Genomic DNA, 18974 nt, shown 5'->3' on the forward strand with positions numbered 1-18974 from the left:
CTGGGGCAGGTGCAGTCTCTGGCATGGATGCAGGGGGTGATTCAGCCATGCTGCCAGGAAGGGAGCATGGCAGCCATGCACTCAGAGCCCTTCCTGTGCTGAGGGATTTGCATGGTCCGGCAGTGCGGGACGTGACCCCACCCCCGCTGGGCACCGCTGCCTCCCTGCTCCCCCCAGATCCTCACTCAAGAGGACTGGAACGTCGTCCTCTACAATGGCATGGCCTCCACCTCCTCCTGGGCTGCCCTCTACTTTGTGGCTCTGATGACCTTTGGCAACTACGTGCTCTTCAACCTGCTGGTGGCCATCCTGGTGGAGGGCTTCCAGGCAGAGGTGAGGGGGCGTGAGGGAAGAGCTTCCTGGTGGAGGGGAAGGACTTGGGGGGAGGGGAGGGGAGGGCTTTCAGGTGGAGGTGAGAGGAGGGATGAGAGCTTCCAGATGGAGGTGAGGCAGGGCGAGGAGAGGAGGTCCTCCAGTGAAGGGGAGGGGCAGGTGGACATGGGGGGGTGGATGGGGTGGAGATGTGAGGAGTGGGAGCCTAGACACTGTGACCTTCAGGTGGAGGTGCCAGGGTGGGAGGTTGTGGGGGTTGGTGAGGGGGTGGGAGCCTGGGCAGTTAGAGAGGCTAGATTTCTCAGTGACCCTGCCCCTGCCCTGGACTGTGGCCTAGATGGCCCTCCCGTTTCCTCCCCTCTCCCACCCCCGACGGGCATTCTGTCGCTGGGGAGCTTAGCAGACACCCTCCTGCTCTGGGCCAGGGTGATGCCAGCAGGTCTGACACGGATGAAGACAAGACATCAGCACACTTGGAGGAGGACTTGGACAAGCTCAGGAACCTGCCGGCCACAGGTACGAGTGGGGGTGGGGGCTCCTGGGCAAGTACCTCGGGCAGTTCCCGCAGCACTGGAGGCACAGCCCACGCCTTCCCCCTCCTCCTCCTCCCCTCAGAGATGAAGATATGCTCCCTGGCAATGACCCCCAACGGGCACCTGGAGGGCCGGGGCAGCCTGCCCCCTCCCCTCATCATGCACACAGCGGCCACTCCCATGCCCACCCCCAAGGGGTCCCCCCACCTGGACTCAGCCCCTGGGCTGCTGGAATCTCGGCGTGGCAGCAGCGGCTCCATGGATCCCCAGCTGGGAGACCAGAAGTCTCTGGTAGGGACACCCCCCCCTCCAGCACACCGTCCCCACCAGCCGGCTCTGTATAGCCCCTCCCCCGGAAGAGCCAGAGCCCTCCACCTCCTCACACCTGTGGAACCCCATCCCCACCCCAGCCTTGCGAAGACCCATTAAGTGAGGGCCTTGTTTTCCATATTGGAAGCAGGTCCTTTAGAATTTCCAGTAGGATGTAACACAGGAAGTTTATCTTCCAAATCACAATGAAAGGTAAAAGCTGGCCGAGCTTACAGCGTGTATCAGAGAGAGACACAGAACAGTGACAGCAAAGATGCATAACAGTGCATGGAAAGGATGACAGGTCAGGCGGGGCTTCCGGGGGTCTCCAGAAACAAAAAACAGCTTGTTCCAGTTACAGCCAGATCGGCTCACGTGGGATTTCAAAACAAACCCCATTAGTCATGAGGAAAATGGAGGTCCAAACCACAACGAAGCACCACCCCACATCCTTTAAGGTGGTTATTTGGAGTCCACGGGTGGTGCACACAGTTAACATACTCGGCTGCTAACATAAAGGTTGGAAGGTGGAGTCCACCCAGAGGTAACTCAGAAGAAAGGCCTGGCAATCTCCTTCTGAACAATCAGCCATCGAAAACCCTGTGGAGCACAGTTCTACTCTGACACATGTGGGATCACCATGAGTCTGAGTTGACTCGTGGCAACTGGCTAGGACAGCTGTTATCAAAGATAAGGAAAAATAAGTATTGGTAAGGATGTGGAGAAACTGAACCTCAGCCATGTCTGGTGGGAATTTAGAATGGTGCAGTCGCTGTGGAAAACAGTTCGGGGGTTCCTCAAAACATTAAGTACAGAATTACTATATGATCCAGCAATTCCACTCCTAGGTATCAACTCTAAAGAATTGACAGCAGGGACTCACATACTTGCACACCAATGTTCACTGTAGCACTGATCACAATAGCTAAAAGGTGGAAACAACCCAAGTGTCCATCAACAGATGAATGAATAAACAAAATGTGGCATATCCATGCAATAGAATATTAAAAACAAACAAACCTCCATGCAACGCCACCCCCGGCAGACACAGTCAAAACTGGCTTCTCTGTAGGGTCGAGGTGAGGGATAGGCAGAGCAGGACCCCAGCCCAGCAATGGCTGTCAGCCACTGCAGTACTTAATAGCTGGGTCTTGAGCTGGGTGGTCTCTGAGTCTCAGGGATTGTCTTAGTTATCTAGTGCTGCTATAATAAATACTACAGATGGGTGGCTTTAACAAACAGAAATTTATCGTCTCACAGTTTAGAAGGCTAGAAGTCAACTTCAGGGTACCAGCTCCCAGGGAATGCTTGCAGTCTCTGTCAGCGCTGGGGAAGGCCCTTGTCACCAATCTTCTCCTGGGTCTAGAAGCTTCTCAGTTTAGGGACCCTGGGTCCAAAGGACACACTCCATTCCTGGCTTGCTTTCTTGGTAGTAGGAGGTCCCTCTCCTCTCTGCTCACTTCTCTCTTTTATATTTCAAAAGAGATTAACTCGAAATACAGCCTTGGTTTAGTCATCTAGCAGAAGTGCCACTAGTAGATGGCTGTAACAAAGAGAAGCTTATTTTCTCACAGTATAGTAGGCTAAAAGTCCAAATTCAGAGTGTCAGCTCTGAGGGAAGGCTTTCTCTCTCTGTCAGCCTCCTCATCAATCTTTCCCTGAATTAGGAGTTTATCTACACAGGGACCCTGCGTCCAAAGGAAGACTCTGCTTCCAGCACTGCTGTCTTGGTGGTATGAGGTCCCACTGTCTCTCTACTTTCTTCGTTCTTTTATATCTCAAGAGATTGCCTCAAGACACAATCCAATCTTGTAGACTGAGTCCTGCCTCACTAACACAACTGCCGCCCATCCTCCCTTGTTAACATCATAGAGGCAGGATTTACAACAAGTCGGAAAACCACACAATACGGGAATCATGGCCCAGCAAATTGATACACACATTTTTTGGGGAGGACAGAATTCAATCCATGACAAACCTAATCCCATAGATTATGTTCTGCCTCATTAACATAACTGCCTTGAACCCTGCCTCATTAACACCATAGAGGTTAGGATTTACAACACATAGGATAATAACATTAGATCACAAAATGGTGGACAACCACACAATACTGGGAATCATAGCCTAGTCAAGTTGACACACATTTTGGGGGACACAATTCAATCCATAACATTCCACCCTTTCGCCCCCCAAAATTCATGTCCTTGCCACATGTAGAACACATTCACCCCATTATATCCCTTGAATCAACTCCAAGTTCAAAATCTCATCTTCTGCAAAATTTCTCTTAATCTGTGAAATCTACACCACAAGTTACTTGCTTCCAAAGTACAATGGTGAAATAGGCACAAAGTAGACATTTAAATTACAAATGGGAGAAATTGAAGGGTAAAAAAGGAATAACCGGAACTAAGTAAGTCAAAAGCCCAATAGAACAATTTACATTAGCTCTCAAGACTTGAAAATAATCCTCTGTTTTCTGAGACCATCTAGGCAGTGGCCTTGTCCTCCAAACTCTGGGTGTTGGCCATGCTGTCTGGATTCTGGGTGGTGATACTTCAGCCCTGGGCTTCAGTTCTACCTTCCAGTCCCACTGGGATGGCAACACTGCTTCTGAGGTTTGGGCAGCCCCATTCTCTTAGTACATTTGAGTGGCATCCCCACCCTATTCTTCTGCCCCTTGGGCATGGCAGCCGACCCCTCAGCTTTGGGCAGCAGATCCAACCCCATCCCACTGGCACTCTTGAACAGCAGCCCCACACTCAGGAACTGAGTTGGTGAAGATCTGACTCTTTCAAACCTCAGAGGCTGTGGCTTCACCCTTTGAAACCAAGGCAGCTCTGTTTCCTGTGCTCCTTGTCTCTTCAGCGTCCATTTCCTGGTTCCTTGGTCTTTCGGCATCTTGGCCCCTGAGGCCTCGTGGGCCAGCCTGGCCTCTGCCCTGCTAAGGCAAGTGCTACAAAGCCCTTTAGCTCCACCAGTGAGTGCCCAGAGGCACCCTATTCTGCCAGTAAACCTCAGCCAGAAGGCACTCGGCTCTCTTCCTCCGTGAGTCGGCAAGCCTAGCTCCACCTGTAAGTGCCTTGAGGCACCCTGCTCTGCCAGGAAGCCTCCTGTGCAAAGGCCCTCAGCTCTCTCACTTCGTGGGTCAGCTCCCATACCATCTTGCACCAATCTCTTGGTTCTGCTGCTGCCATTTCTCTGCTGCTGCTTCTCACCATCAGCACCATCTCTGATGTTACAGCTTTCCTCACTCCCTTCTGAGCCCTCACCATAATTGTCTTTTATGTCCATAGTTCCACCAACAGTCTCTTCAGGGCAATCTACACTTTTGCGGTTGTTGTTGTTGTGTGCCGTCGATTTGATTCTGACTCATAGTGACCCTATAAGGCGGAGCAGAACTGCCCTATAGGGTTTCCAAGGAGCACCTGGTGGGTTCAAACTGAGTTTGGTTAGCAGCCAAACTCTTAACCACTATGCCACCAGGGCTCCTTCTTTTACTATTAGGCACTTTAAAACTCCTCTAGCCTCTGCCTTTCACTCAGTTCCAATACTGCTTCCACATTGTAGGTATCCGTTTGAGCAGCACCCCACTCTCGGTACCAAATTCTGTCTTAGTTATCTAATCAGTGCCATCAAGTCAATTCAGACTCATAGTGATCCTATAGTACTCCTCTAACACATACCACAAGTGGATGGCTTTAACAAACAAATTTATTCTCTCACAGATTAGGAGGCTAGAAGCCTGATTTCAGGGTGCCAGCTCCAGGGGAAGGCTTTCTCTCTCTGTTGGTTCTGGGGGATGGTCCTTGTCATCAATCTTCCCCTGGGTCTAGAAGTTTCTCAGCACAGGGACCCCAGGTCCAAAGGACAAGGGATGTGCTGTGCTCCCAGCTCTTCTTTCGTGGTGGTAGGAGGTCCCTCTCCTCTCTGCTCACTTCCCTTTTATATCTTGAGATTGACTCGAGATACAACCTAATCCTGGATTGTGCCCTGCCTCGTTAACATACCTGCCTCTAATCCTGCCTTGTTAACATCATAGAGGTTAGGGTTTACAACACAGAAAAATCGCATCAGATCACAAAATGGAGGACAACCACACGATACTTGGAATCATGGCCTTAGCCAAGTTGACACACATTTGGGGGGACACAATTCAATTGGTGATTTAGTGGTTGTTAGCCCCTGTCAAATCGGCCCCTGACTCATGGCAAACCCCTGCACAACGAGACAAAACGCCACCTGGTCCTGTGCCATCCCTGGATCAGTTTCTGATCAAACCCTTATGCTCCACAGGGTTTTCATTGGCTGATTTTTTGGAAATCATTCAGCGGGCTTTCTTCCTGAAACCTGTTCAGCATCACAATACCACACAATCCTCCAGTGACAAACAGGTGGTGGTTGCACATAAGGTGTGTTGGCTGGGAATGGAACCCAGGTCTCCCCTATGGAAGGCAAAAATTCTATCTCTGAACCACCACTGCCCCCTTGATGTTGGTAGCATCTCCCCAACAGGAGAGATGATTCTCATGTGCCTGGGTATGCAGTGTTGTTGTCAGGTGCCGTGGAGTCAATTTTGCCTCATAGTGACCACATAGGACAGAGTAGAACTGCCCCATAGGGTTTCCTAGGCTGTAATCTTTACGGAAGCAGATTGCCAGGTCTTTTCTCCCACAGAGTGGCAGCTGGTGGATTCCACCAACCTTTTGGATAGCAGCTGAGCACTAGCCCACTACTAGGGCTCCTTAGACACGAAGTGCTGGTGGTGGTAGGTACCACTGAGTTGGTTCCAACCTATAGCAACCCTATACAACAGAACAAAACATTGCCCCATCCTGCGCCATCCTCACAGTCGTTGCTCTGTCAATCCATCTCCTCGAGGGTCTTCCTCTTTCTTACCGACCTTCTACTTTACCAAGCACAATGTCCTTCTCCAGGGACTGGTCCCTCCTGATAACATGTTCAAAGTACGTGAGACCAAGTCTTGCCATCCTTGCTTCTAATGAGCATTCTGGCAGTACTTCTCCCAAGACAAATTTGTTCTTTCTTTTGGCAGTCCACGGTGTATTCAATATTTTTCACCAACACCATAATTCGAAGTTGTCAATTTTTCTTCGGTCTTCCTTATCTGTTGTCCAGCTTTTGCGTGCATATGAGGCAACCATGGTTTGGGTCAGGTGCGCCTTAGTCCTTAAAGTGACATCTTTTTCATTGCGTGATATTCCATTGTGTGTATGTACCATAGTTTGTTTATCCATTCATCTGTCGACGGGCATCTAGGTTGTCCCCATCTTTTTGCTATTGTGATGGCTCTCATCTCTCTATGACGTCTTTGCTTTTTAACACTTTCAAGAGGTCTTTTGCAGCAGATTTGCCCAATGCAATATGTCATTTGGTTTCTTGACTACTGTTTTCATGGTTGTTGATTGTGGATGCAAGTAAAATGAAATTCTTGACTACTTCAATATTTGTCAGTAATCCATACTGAAGGTTGTAGTCTTTGATCTTCATCAGTAAGTACTTCAAGTACTCTTCATTTTAGCAAGCAAGGTTGTGTCATCTACATATCGTAGGTTGTTAATGAGCCTTCCTCCAGTCCTGATGCTGTGTTCTTCTTCATATAGTCCACCTTCTCAGATTATTTGCTCAGCATGCACATTAAATAAGAATGGTGAAAGGATACAACCCTGACACACATCTTTTCTGACTTTAAACCATGCAGTATCCCCTTGTTCTGTTTGAATGACTGCCTCTTGGTCTATGTACATGCAGTCCCCTTGCCATCGAGTCAATTCCAACTCATAGCGACCCTATAGGACAGAGTAGAACTGCCCCATAGCGTTTCCAAGGAGTGCCTGGTGGATTCAAACTGCCAACCTTTTGGTTAGCAGTCGTATCTCCTAACCACTACGCCACCAGGGGTTCCATAAATGCCAGCTTTTGGTGTTACTAGTGATGGCACCAGTCAGGAAAAGCCCTTTCAGTCCTGGGAGCCTGGGCGGTTTGGGGAGCCCATCTAGGCAGATGCCCCAAGACTGCTCCAGGCCCCAGCTCACCACGCCCCCACCCCCTCAGTCCAGCCCCCGCAGCTCGCCCTGCGCCCCCTGGGGCCCCAACAGCACCTGGAGCAGCCGGCGCTCAAGTTGGAACAGCCTGGGCCGTGCGCCCAGCCTCAAGCGTCGGAGTCAGTGTGGAGAGCGCGAGTCGCTGCTGTCGGGCGAGGGTAGGGGCAGCACAGACGACGAGGCCGAGGATGGCAGGCCCAGCACAGGGGCTGCCCCAGGGGTGCGCGCCACCCCACTGCGGCACACTGAGTCTCTGGACCACCACAGCACACTGGACCTGAGGCCCCCGCAGCCGATCACCCTTCTGCCTGCCAAGTTCCAAGACTGGAATGGGCAGACAGTGGCCCTGCCCAGCGAGTTCTTCCTGCGTATCGACAGCCACAAGGAGGACCTGGCCGACCTGGAAGACGACATGGAAGACGTGAGTGGGGGAGCCCCTGACCCCCATGCCCTGGCCCTCGGCCACTGCCTCATCTCCTGTCTTTAGGGGAGACTCAGAGAAGGGGAGTGGAAGCAGGACAAGCTGGGGTGGATGTGGGCTCAGCCTGACCCCACAGAGAGCTCTAGAATGTGAGCCGCCTGGAGCAGCCAATCCTCCAGCATCTAGGGCAGGCACTCACCTGGTAAAGAGCTTAGATGGTGCCCCCCAGTGTCCACCCACCTGACACCAACAATGCTGTGCAAGGGTTACTGGTACATCGCTTTAGTGGGAAAGGTGAGGCTGGGCAGCTCGGACCTTGGGGCCAGAAGGACGTTGCAGGCCATAAGGGCGGGAGAGGCAGGAGAGTCTGGATGCACTTCCTGTAAGAAGCCACTGGGAGAAGGGCCTAGAAGTGCTGGGTGGCAGGGCCAGGGTCAGAGGTGAGTGACTGGTGCTCCCCTCCCCCAGAGTTGCTGCTTCCGCCTCTGCGCAGTGCTGGGCCGCTACAAGCCCCAGTGGTGCCGCCACCACGAGCCCTGGGCACTTTATGTCTTCTCGCCACAGAACTGGTGAGCACAGGCCAGCGTCCGGAGGGAAGGCCTGGATGGAGTCTGTCCCCATCCCAGGCGCTTGGTGGGGTGAACTCCCGGGATCCCTCACTCCACAGCGTGAGTCTCCCCACTCAACTTCCCCTGTCTGGCCGGCCCGCCTCCCCCAGGTTCCGAGTTGTCTGCCAGAAAGTCATCGCCCACAAGATGTTTGACCATGTGGTGCTGGTCTTCATCTTCCTCAACTGCATCACCATCGCGCTTGAGCGGCCCGACATCGATCCAGGCAGCACTGTGAGTGCCAGTCCGGCCGGCCCACTGCCCAGCCCCACCTGACCCTGGCTCAGCCATGCCCCATCCGGGTCCGCTCACTGCCCCCCCAGCCCTGCCCAATGGCCCCCCTGTGGTGCCCCACCCACTGCCCCGGCCCCACCCCCATCCCTGCTCAGCCGTGCCCCACCCACTGCTCCCCTCCCACCCCCTCAGCAGTGCCCTACCCCGGCCCCGCCCACTCCCTGGCCCGCACCCACAGCAGGGTCCCACCCAGCCCCTCCTGCCACCCCAAGCCCAATGGTGCCCAGGCCACCCTGGCTCCAACCCAACCTCTGCTCTCTCCCCGCAGGAGCGTGTCTTCCTCAGCGTCTCCAACTACATCTTCACAGCGATCTTCGTGGCGGAGATGATGGTGAAGGTAATGGTGGCTCCAGGTCGGCGGGGAGCAGCCCCGGGGGGCCTGTCTGCCCACCTAGGGCTCTCCTATGACACCCACCGGGCCGGTCCCACAGGTGGTGGCCCTGGGCCTGGTCTCAGGCGAGCATGCCTACCTGCAAAGCAGCTGGAATGTGCTGGACGGGCTGCTGGTCCTGGTGTCCCTGGTTGACATCGTGGTGGCCGTGGCCTCAGCTGGCGGTGCCAAGATCCTGGGTGTGCTTCGGGTGCTGCGGCTGCTGAGGACACTGCGACCCCTCAGGTGGGCGGGTGGGGGGATTTGGGGCCTCCACAGGCATTCTCCTCTCCCCCTGCCCTGCTGGTGGGCCCAGCAGCATTCCCTCTGCCCTTCTCAGGGTCATCAGCCGTGCGCCAGGCCTCAAGCTGGTGGTGGAGACGCTCATCTCCTCGCTCAGGCCTATAGGAAACATTGTTCTCATCTGCTGTGCCTTCTTCATCATCTTTGGCATCCTGGGCGTGCAGGTGGGGGCCGTCATCTCCTCCCATGGTGGGAGGGAGCTCTGGTCCCTCCCAAGTGGGTGTGTGGTCCCCACAGAGTGGTGAGGCTGGGAGGCCCGTGGGGGTGACCTTCCCCTCCCTGGTCAGCTCTTCAAGGGCAAGTTCCACTACTGCGAGGGTGCCGATACCAGGAACATCTCCACCAAGGCCGAGTGCCATGCTGCACACTACCGCTGGGTGCGGCGCAAGTACAACTTCGACAACCTGGGCCAGGTGGGCGCAGGGGCTGGGGGCTGTAACAGCCTGGCTGCCTGGGGTGGCAGCAGGGCCTATGGGCTGATGGGGGTCTGACATTGTCTGCCCAAAACCTGGACCACAGGCCTTTCTCTGAGGCTCACTTTACCCATCTATGAAATGGGGACAGGTATGTCCCAGTGCCCAGAGCAGAGGGCTCAGGGGCCAGTGTTCAGGAGGCATGTCAGGGCCTTTCCCCACCCTGGGGAGGGTTCATGGCTCCGGCTGGGGTCTCAGGGCCCTGGGGTGGGAGCTTAGCAGTGGTAGGGAGCTGGGCCCAGCCCCAGCTCGCAGTCAGCACCCTTTGTTCTGGTCTCCAGGCCCTGATGGCCCTGTTTGTGCTCTCGTCCAAGGACGGCTGGGTGAACATCATGTATGATGGGCTGGACGCCGTGGGCATTGACCAACAGGTGCGTCAGCAGGAGTGAGGGCAGGCAGTGGGCAGCCTGGCCTGGCGATCCACAAGGACCCTTCTTTGTATGACCCCAGCCCAGCCCCATGTGTCTCAGGGTTGCAGTGGGTTGTCTCGGGGACCTCTGGTGTCTCAGGCACCTCCAAAGAGTCCCCCATTCTGGTGCCATAGTGTCCAGCTTTGGCCATGGAGCCTGTGCTGGGCAGGCACCATGGGCTGGACACCAGCGAATAAGCTCTATGCCCACAGCCCGTGCAGAACCACAATCCCTGGATGTTGCTGTACTTCATCTCCTTCCTGCTCATCGTCAGCTTCTTCGTGCTCAACATGTTTGTGGGCGTCGTGGTGGAGAACTTCCACAAGTGCCGGCAGCACCAGGAGGCTGAGGAGGCACGGCGGCGCGAGGCGAAGCGGCTGCGGCACCTGGAGCGGAGGCGAAGGAGTAAGGCGCTCCCGGTGGCGGGTCGGTACCTATGCACCTGCCCACCGGCCTGCAGTTTACCCGCCCAGCCCCTTGAATGGCTTTGCACGCTGCTGGCCACCCCGGGGGGCTGCATGGGGACAGCGAAGGCAGGGCCTGGCAGGGGAGGCTGGCACTGCGGCCGGAGGAAGGTACCCTCCGAGTGGCGATCCTGAAATGTGTGCCCCAGCCTCCAGACCCCAGGGCCAGAGTCACCCCCATAGGGTCTCCCCAACAGCAGCCAGCAGGCCCCTTGTGAGACAGAGATGGGCTCCAGAGAGAGCAGGTCTACGAAGCTTGGGACAGGTACCCCCACTGTAGTCAGTCATGGCTCCCAGATGCTGAGCCCATCACCAAGCCCACAGGGGCAGCTTCACCCCATGTGGTCTCCCCCCCGGGAACCAGCAGGCCTCTCTTGAGACGGGGGCCTCCAGAGAGGGCAAGGGGCTTCCTTCGGGCAGGGTCCTGCCTACGGCCCTCAGACATGTCCTTGTTTTCCAGGCACATTTCCCAGCCCAGGTACCGGCCTGCATGCCTTAGCCTGCTTCCACTGGCTGCAGCTACACGGGCTGCCGGCTCACTAGCCTGGCCTCTCTGTGGCTTCACCGGGGTCATGCTGCTGCCCGCCTGCCCCCACGAAGCCTCCCCCTGCCCAGCTTGCCCCCCACAGTTCCCTGCTGGCCACCCACTGCCACTGCGTGTCCCCCGACCCACTGGCTGCAAGATCTGCTCCTAGAAATGCATGCGGGCCAAGGCGCGTGTTCTAGGCCCTCAGGCTGCACTGGGGTGGGCTACGGGGCGGGGGGGAGGGTCATTTCCCATCATCCCCTGCTCTCCCAAACCGTGAGCTGGCCAGGGGCTCTCAGCCCCCACACTACCACCTCCCACCACAAGCGCGTGATGGCAGCCAGCCTTACCCAGCGGGAACACGTTGGCAGGCATTAGTGTGCGCTAATGGGGACACTCCAGGCAGAGCCTAGTGCAGACATGCCCACCCCATGGGGGTGCATGCAGGTCAGGGCCACCCCAGGTAGGGTCATTTCTCCTTGTCACAGAACGCAACCTCAGGCAGGCTAGATTCCACCAGACCCCAAACGACAGGCAGCCCCACTGTCCTCTACGAGGAAAGCAAGGACTCTGGCTGTTTGGCCAGAGGGGGAGTTGGTGTCCCCTGACTGCTCAGAAGGGCCTGCAAGGCACAGACCAGGAGGTGAGGGGAGCGGGTCACACGGCCCTGATCTGGGATGAGGAAGCTCTTATCTGCCTGCCCTCCGTCAGTGAGGTGTCCTCAAACCCCAGATGCCGGGCATGAGAAAGCCTACCTTAGGGCAGGGAGTCCCAGTGGAATGTAGACAGGCCATTTCAGCTTCCAGGCCCCCTCCTGGGCCTGACCTGGGGTGGGACCCCATGAAGGAAGACAGGGCTGTAGGCCAGCCTGGCCCTAAAGCCACTCTTTCCCCAGCCTCCCCGGCACACCCCCTCTCTGCCCACTTTTTCCAGACAGACTTACAGGGAGCCCCGTCCTTACCTAGGGTGGGGTCTCTTGCCCAAAAGAACCCTTTCTCCAGCCTCATGCAAGCCCCCAGAGAGGCCAGACCCTGGAGCTGGAGGCGCTTCGGCCCCATCTTCACAACTGAGGGCAGGGCGGCTCAGCCTGGAGTCCAGGACCTCCCTAGTTTGCCCCCAGACATGGTATCTCCAGCCCCCTGGAGCCTGAGTCAGGGGCATCCCAGGGTTCACAGCACCTGTCCCCGCAGAGGCCCAGCGCCGGCCCTACTACGCCGAGTATTCACCCACCCGCCAAGCCATCCATTCGCTCTGCACCAGCCACTACCTCGACCTGTTCATCACCTTCATCATCGGGGTCAACGTCATCACCATGTCCATGGAGCACTACGACCAGCCCAAGGTGGGCTAGCCAGGGACCCGCCCCCCAGCACTCCTCCCTGGGCCATGCTTACCTGGAAGGGCCTGGAACAGGAACCCACCCCCCAACACCCCCCTCCCTGGGCCATGCTCACCTGTCAGGGCTTGGAACAGGGGATGCACCCCGGAACAGTGCCGAGCCTTCATGGGGTGCATGGGAAATCTTATATGAGCCAAAGTTCTCCTCTTCTTAATACAGTGGCAGCTGCCAGGGCCACTGCTCTGCCCATGAGAACCCCCCCAGCCTGTGAGGAGCTAACCCTCGAAATGCTTGCCATGGTCTGTGGCTCCTTGAACGTTCACCAATGAGGCCAGCTTTCCAGACTCTAGAGAGTCTCACAGGCAGCAAAAAGACATGAGAGATAAAGGGGGTTGACTTCCAATTACATCTGCATTTCATCATCTCATTAAAGAAAGCCTCCTCGCAGGCAGGGTATGATATCAATAATGGGGAGCTGTTTCATCTGAGGACACTGACCAACCAGTGACCTTTTGTGTCAGAGTAGAACTGTGCTCCATAGGGTTTCAATAGCTAATATTCTAAAGTCAGTCACCAGGTGTGACTTGCTGGTTTGTCTTAGTCTGGAAGTGCCACTGAAACCTTTTCACCCCAAGTGACCCTGCTGGTGTTTGAAATACTGGTTGCATAGCTTCCAGCATCACAGCAACACTCAAGCTACCACGATGACGGACTGACAAGGTGGATGTTTAAATGGGTCCTATATCCAAACACACTAGCTGCCGTCAAGTCGACCCCGACTCATGGTGACCCCATGTATGTCAGAGTAGAACTGTTCTCCATAGGGTTTTCAGTGGCTGGTTTTTTGGAAGTAGATGACTAGGCCTTTCTTCTGAGGTACCTGTGGGTAGATTCGAACTGCCAACCTTTTAGTTAGCAGTCAAGGACCTTAACTGTTCATAGTACCCAGGGACTCCCGACCACATTTCACTTTGTGAAAAGCATCACTGCGCAAAGCTGAGGCCATCTGGCATGGGCCTGCCCCTTCCCAGGCTGTGTGTGGGGAGCACTGATAAGCAGGTGGGTGGGGCCCGCACCCTGCTCCACTTTGATGTCCCAGGGTTCCAGGTTTCTCCCCACCTGAGGGCTGTCCCCAGAGGGCTGTAGAGGGTTCATGGAGACAATGCACCCCTGACCTGGTATAGGCCTTTCCATACAGTAAGTGCTCAATAGTTGTGTTTCAGAGGTACCAGGTAAGGGGAGGAGAGGGGCCAGAGTGAGGTGCACTGGGGAAGCAGTCAGGGTGACTTCCTGGATATGGTGGCATTCAGCTGGGCCAGGTGGCTGCGGAGGGTCCAGCCAGTGCTGGGAGGGCACCTTTCACTCATGACTCCGTCAGGACACGCTTACTGGGCACCACCTGTGTACCATGCTGGCCAGCTCTGAGGCTGAAAAGGAGGGCCATCAGGGGTGCTCAGAAGACACGGGGAGACTACGTGGGCCCCACTGGACAGCAGGTGAGAGTGGGGGAAGCCCCTGCCAGGGCGGCCTCCTTGACAGCTCAGCCCTCTCTCCCAGTCACTGGACGAGGCCCTCAAGTACTGCAACTATGTGTTCACCATCGTCTTCATAGTCGAGGCCATGCTGAAGCTGGTGGCATTTGGGTTTCGGCGGTTTTTCAAGGACAGGTGGGTGGCCTCAGGTGACGGGACATGCCCCTGGGGGATGTGCTGGGAGGAGCTTCCTGCTGGGTGCTGGGAGGCACAGTCGATGCTGAGCCCACCTGCCTGCCACCTGCCAGGTGGAATCAGCTGGACCTGGCCATTGTGCTGCTGTCCATCATGGGCATCACGCTGGAGGAGATCGAGATGAACGCGGCACTGCCCATCAACCCCACCATCATTCGCATCATGCGCGTGCTCCGCATCGCCCGGGGTAGGCACTCCTGGTTCCTCCCCAGCTAGTGGGCCCCCAGGGCAGTCAGAGGAGCCCTGGGTGCCCCTGTGGGCTGGGTGAGCAGGAACAGGCAGTTGCCAACGGGTTCCAAGAACTCAGCCCCATCCCCAGCATCGTTCCTGGGTTTGCATCTGGTCCTTGCTGTCACCCGCCCCCCCCCCAGAAGTCTGCAGGCCAAGGGTGGTTGTTCCCGATTCCAGGTGGGAAAATGGGGGGCACTGGGGCCATCCAGGGACTGCCAGGAGAGGTCCCCTACCCCCTGCCCACCCACTAACACCCACCCCTCACCCTAGTGTTGAAGCTGCTCAAGATGGCCGTGGGCATGCGGGCACTGCTGGACACAGTGGTTCAAGCCCTGCCCCAGGTAGGTTGGTGGCCAGCTCCAGGCAAGAGTGGGCATCCCAGATGCCTCCAAGAGGAGAAGGCTGCAGGGCTAGCCTCACCGCCATCATTCATTCATTTGTTCGTTCGTTTGTTATGCGGCTGCTAGTGTTCACCGCTCCCTTGGTGCACAGCAAATGGCCTGGCCATGTGGGGGTGATAGAAACGAGCTGCCTGCCTTTGGGGCTTCAGTACTCAGGGGAGACCCATGATCTCATCCACTTCATATGGTCCAGTTCAGACACAGGTAGGACACAGATAGCTGAGGGATTGAGTTCAGGCAGCAAAGATTTCCCAGCATGATGTGGCGGAGGTGGGCTTGTCCACAGGTGGAGGACTACCCTTACATCCTCCTTGGAGCCAGCTCAGACCCAGAGTCCTCACTTCCTGTGCCTACCTCATCCTCTGTGGCCTCTTGAGCTGAAAGAGACACTTGTTCCCGCACCTGGGCAGCACTTAGTCCCTCTGTCCAGCCACTTTCCAGGTGCCCAACCAGCCATCCGTCCAGCCAGCCACCCATAGATCCATCTGCCCATGCATCTAGCACAGCCATGTTTCTGTTCACCCAGCTACCTCCCCAAACACTCAGCTACTGACCACCTTCCAATCACCCTTCACCCTCACAGCTATCTCTCCACCCAGCAGCTACTCATCTGCTTGTTCACGTGTCTGTCCATGCATCCACCTAGCCCACCATTGTGCCCTCCACCTGCAACCACCCCCACATGTCACCTCAGCAGTGTCCCTTCAGTTTCCTGTCAGAATCACTGCTTGGCTGTTGGGAGTGATAGGCCGTGGGGCCAGGGGCTGCCACAGTGGAGGATTCGAGGGGCAGGTGCTGGAGTGGGGGAGCAGCTGCACCAGGGGTGGGGGCATAAAGGAAGATGGGGTGCCTGGGCCCAGAGCATAGCCCAAGCCAGTGCTTGGCGTGTGGACGGGGCAGGCTCAGCAGGAAAGCGTGGGCGAGGGTGTGGGCAGCTGTGTGGCTCAGGGGCCTACCTGATGGCGCCCCCAGTCTGCTGAGCATAAGCCCTGTCCCTGACATGGGGTGGTCCCTGCACAGGGCGGGCTGGAGCCGGCAGAGGCCTTCCTGGACAGCTAGGGCGGAGGAGATATGGGGTGGCCATGGGCAGTGGCAGGAGAGTGGTAGTCCTGTGGTGGGGGGGCAACGGGCTGGGCAAGGGGTGGGCAGGTTGGGAGGGAGGCCCAGGGAGCCATGGGAGGTATGATCCCAGGTTCAAGCCCATCTCTGGAACCCCTGCCTGGCCCAGGCCTATTGGGAACAGTGGTGATGGGAAAGCGGTAGGGGTCCCGGCTCTGACGGTGGCCAGTGGAGGCGTGCAGGTGCCTTGAGGCGGAAGCACGCGTGACACTCTTGTACTTCTCTCCGTGTAGGTAGGGAACCTTGGCCTACTTTTCATGCTCCTGTTTTTTATCTATGCTGCCCTGGGAGTGGAGCTGTTTGGGAGGCTAGGTGAGTGCAGCAGCTGGAGCCCCTCGTGAACGGGAGCGGGGACCGGGGACCGGGGACCTGGGAGGGTGTGACATACACAGTGCAAGGGTGCAGCTGTCGGTGTGTCCTTGCCCAGGCCCACCTACCAACAATCCCAGCAGGTATACACACAGACACCCATCCTGACAAACTGGCATGCACACACGTGAATGGGCACACAGAGAGGTGGCTCCAGGACTATGACTCGGACCTGTGGACCAGCAAACAGGCCTGTGCCACAGGCCTGTGCCACAGGCAAGGATGAATGAGTGTGCACATGCCAACACAAATGCCAACACGCACACACCAACACGCATGTGCTAACATGCACGTGTGAGTGTGCACCTGTCAACATGCACATGCCAAAAGTCACACCACCACAGTCCCAGGGACAAATGCTGGTGCTGTGTCCTTATTCATTGTCACCAAGGATTCCTAAGCCCCTTCCCACAGGCCTGTGGGTCTACCCACTGTGGGCTCGGGGGGTGGGGGTAGGGGCCTCTGCCTTTCTCCTGGGTGCCCCCATCCCTCTCTGGGGCAGCACAGTCTCCATTGGGTCCCCTGTACCACAGTGTTTCCTGGGGCAAGTCACTGACCCTCTGATGGCTTCCAAGGCCACCCACAGGACCTTTGTGAAGTGCCTATAGGTAGCGAGAGTGCTCACGGGCATTAGCTGTTAACCAGATACCCCATGAATGAGCTCACAGCCAAGGAAGCTTGTGCCACCTTTCCAGGAAGCCCAGAGTCCCCCCCACCCAGCCTGATCTCTTGGGACCCCGCCTGGCCAGGCCAAATCTAGTGATTCCCACATGTTAAGGAGACCCCTTCACTCTGAAGAGGCCTGAGGCCAGACTGGTCCTGGGGAACAGGAAGCTGGAGAGCAGACAGCGCTGTTCATTAAGGATGAGTCATAGCCAGGTTCATAAGTAGAGGGCTTGCCTATATGTCCATATCTGAAACCCTCTACCCTCCAAGCCAGCCACCACACTTCTCTCCATGGCCTGTGCTAGGTGGAGGCGGTCGGGGGGGGACCTGGCTCTGCCTATGGGAAGGGCCTCCACTCACTGCTTTGAAGGGAAGGGGCTTCCACCTGCAGGCCCTTATCTGCAAGAGCCACAGAGACAGGTCACCAAGAGGGTGCGGGCATCTCCCTTGTGGAGGGACAGGACCCACGGCAGGTTACATGGGGCCTCCTGTGTGTCCCTGCCCAGCTGTCCCAGGCTGATAGGTGGGGTCTCTGTCCCCTCACAGACTGCAGCGAGGACAACCCCTGCGAGGGTCTGAGCAGACACGCAACCTTCACCAACTTCGGCATGGCCTTCCTCACGCTATTCCGCGTGTCCACCGGTGACAACTGGAATGGGATCATGAAGGTACTGCCAGGCGGGGCTTGGGGGCCACTGGGGTCCTCCACAGGGTAGAGGGGCTTGAGAGGCTGCCCAGGGTCAAGTGGGGGCTTGTGGGCCACTCAGAGGGTCTTCTGGAAGGTGGAGGGCTTGAGGGGCTCCCCAGGGTCAGGCAGGGACTCGGGTCATTTGGGGGGAGTCCCCCAGAGGGCAGGGGCCTTAAGGGGCTGCTCAGGGTCAAGTGAGTGCTTGGGGGCTACTTGAGGGGTCCCCCAGAGGGTGGCGGGCTTAGCGGTCTCCAGGGTTGGTGCTAGGCCACCAAGAGATAGGGTTGCAGACAAAGGGGCCCTGCCACCCACCCACAGGACACGCTCCGTGAGTGTGTGCGTGAGGACAAGCACTGTCTCAGCTACCTGCCGGTCATCTCACCCATCTACTTCGTCACCTTCGTGCTCGTTGCCCAGTTCGTGCTGGTCAATGTGGTGGTGGCCGTGCTCATGAAGCATCTGGAGGAAAGCAACAAGGAGGCACGTGAGGACGCTGAGCTGGACACCGAGCTGGAGCTGGAGATGGCCCGAGTCCCACCTGCCGCTGCCACCACCACGCCAGTACTATGCTGGGGACCTGTGGGCATGGGGTGCCCAGGAGGGGCAGTGGGCTGATGCGGCAGGCAGGGTCCCCTTGGAGAGGTGGTGCATTGACACAGCTCCTCTGACCCAGGAGGCCCCAAGCTTGCTGGTGGTGCGCAAGGTGTCTGTGTCCCGCATGCTCTCGCTGCCCAATGACAGCTACATGTTCCGGCCTGTGGCGCCCGCGGCCCCGCAGATGCTGCAGGAGATGGAGATGGAGACATACACAGGCGTGGCGGCCTCGGGTGTGGAAGCCTCAATTGTGGAAGCCTCAGGTACGGGGCCTTGGGTACGGGGGCCTTGGGTGTGGGGGCCTCGGGTGTGGGGGCCTCAGGTATGGGACCCTTGGGTGTGGGGGCCTCGGGTGTGGGGGCCTCGGGTGTGGGGGCCTTGGGTACGGGGGCCTTGGGTGTGGGGGCCCCGGGTACCGGGGTCCTCAAGTATAGCAGCCTCCGGTGTAGGGGCCAGGAAGGCCAGGAGAGTGGGACGGGCGTGCCATGTGAACGCTGTCCTCCTCCAGGCGCTGTTCCCCCTGCCAGCTCGCCCGGGGCGTCCCGTGCCACTCTCCAGGTCCCACCTGAGACGATGCGTATACCAACCCCATCCACTCCTTCCCCGGTGAGGTCCAGCAACACCCTGCAGGCCCCCTCCCCGCAGGCTGCACCCTGCTCCCCTGGCCTTAGCCAACTGCTCTGCAGACAGGTATGGGGGTGCCTGGGCCTTTGGGGAACTTCTCTACC

At 57.2% G+C, this 18974-nt stretch overlaps 1 protein-coding gene across 3 annotated transcripts in view; it reads left to right on the forward strand.

Annotated features, from left to right (window-relative positions):
• Positions 1 to 18974, forward strand: part of CACNA1H (calcium voltage-gated channel subunit alpha1 H) — a 29698-nt gene that overhangs the window by 8407 nt on the left and 2317 nt on the right. For 2 of the 3 annotated variants that reach the window (XM_064295312.1, XM_064295314.1), the window contains exons 12-32: positions 178 to 333; positions 759 to 849; positions 949 to 1157; positions 7254 to 7664; positions 8133 to 8233; positions 8383 to 8506; positions 8835 to 8903; positions 8998 to 9182; positions 9277 to 9403; positions 9527 to 9652; positions 9994 to 10083; positions 10335 to 10527; positions 12303 to 12454; positions 14009 to 14118; positions 14232 to 14365; positions 14680 to 14750; positions 16163 to 16241; positions 17511 to 17632; positions 17971 to 18213; positions 18326 to 18509; positions 18755 to 18936. In XM_064295312.1, the coding sequence (XP_064151382.1) occupies positions 178 to 333; positions 759 to 849; positions 949 to 1157; positions 7254 to 7664; positions 8133 to 8233; positions 8383 to 8506; positions 8835 to 8903; positions 8998 to 9182; positions 9277 to 9403; positions 9527 to 9652; positions 9994 to 10083; positions 10335 to 10527; positions 12303 to 12454; positions 14009 to 14118; positions 14232 to 14365; positions 14680 to 14750; positions 16163 to 16241; positions 17511 to 17632; positions 17971 to 18213; positions 18326 to 18509; positions 18755 to 18936 (3159 nt within the window). The remainder of the gene's footprint in view (positions 1 to 177; positions 334 to 758; positions 850 to 948; positions 1158 to 7253; positions 7665 to 8132; positions 8234 to 8382; positions 8507 to 8834; positions 8904 to 8997; positions 9183 to 9276; positions 9404 to 9526; positions 9653 to 9993; positions 10084 to 10334; positions 10528 to 12302; positions 12455 to 14008; positions 14119 to 14231; positions 14366 to 14679; positions 14751 to 16162; positions 16242 to 17510; positions 17633 to 17970; positions 18214 to 18325; positions 18510 to 18754; positions 18937 to 18974) is intronic. The other variant, XM_064295313.1, reaches the window with a different exon arrangement.

The sequence above is a fragment of the Loxodonta africana genome, chromosome 12, assembly GCF_030014295.1.
Source record: "Loxodonta africana isolate mLoxAfr1 chromosome 12, mLoxAfr1.hap2, whole genome shotgun sequence".
Classification (NCBI taxonomy): Eukaryota; Metazoa; Chordata; class Mammalia; order Proboscidea; family Elephantidae; genus Loxodonta; species Loxodonta africana.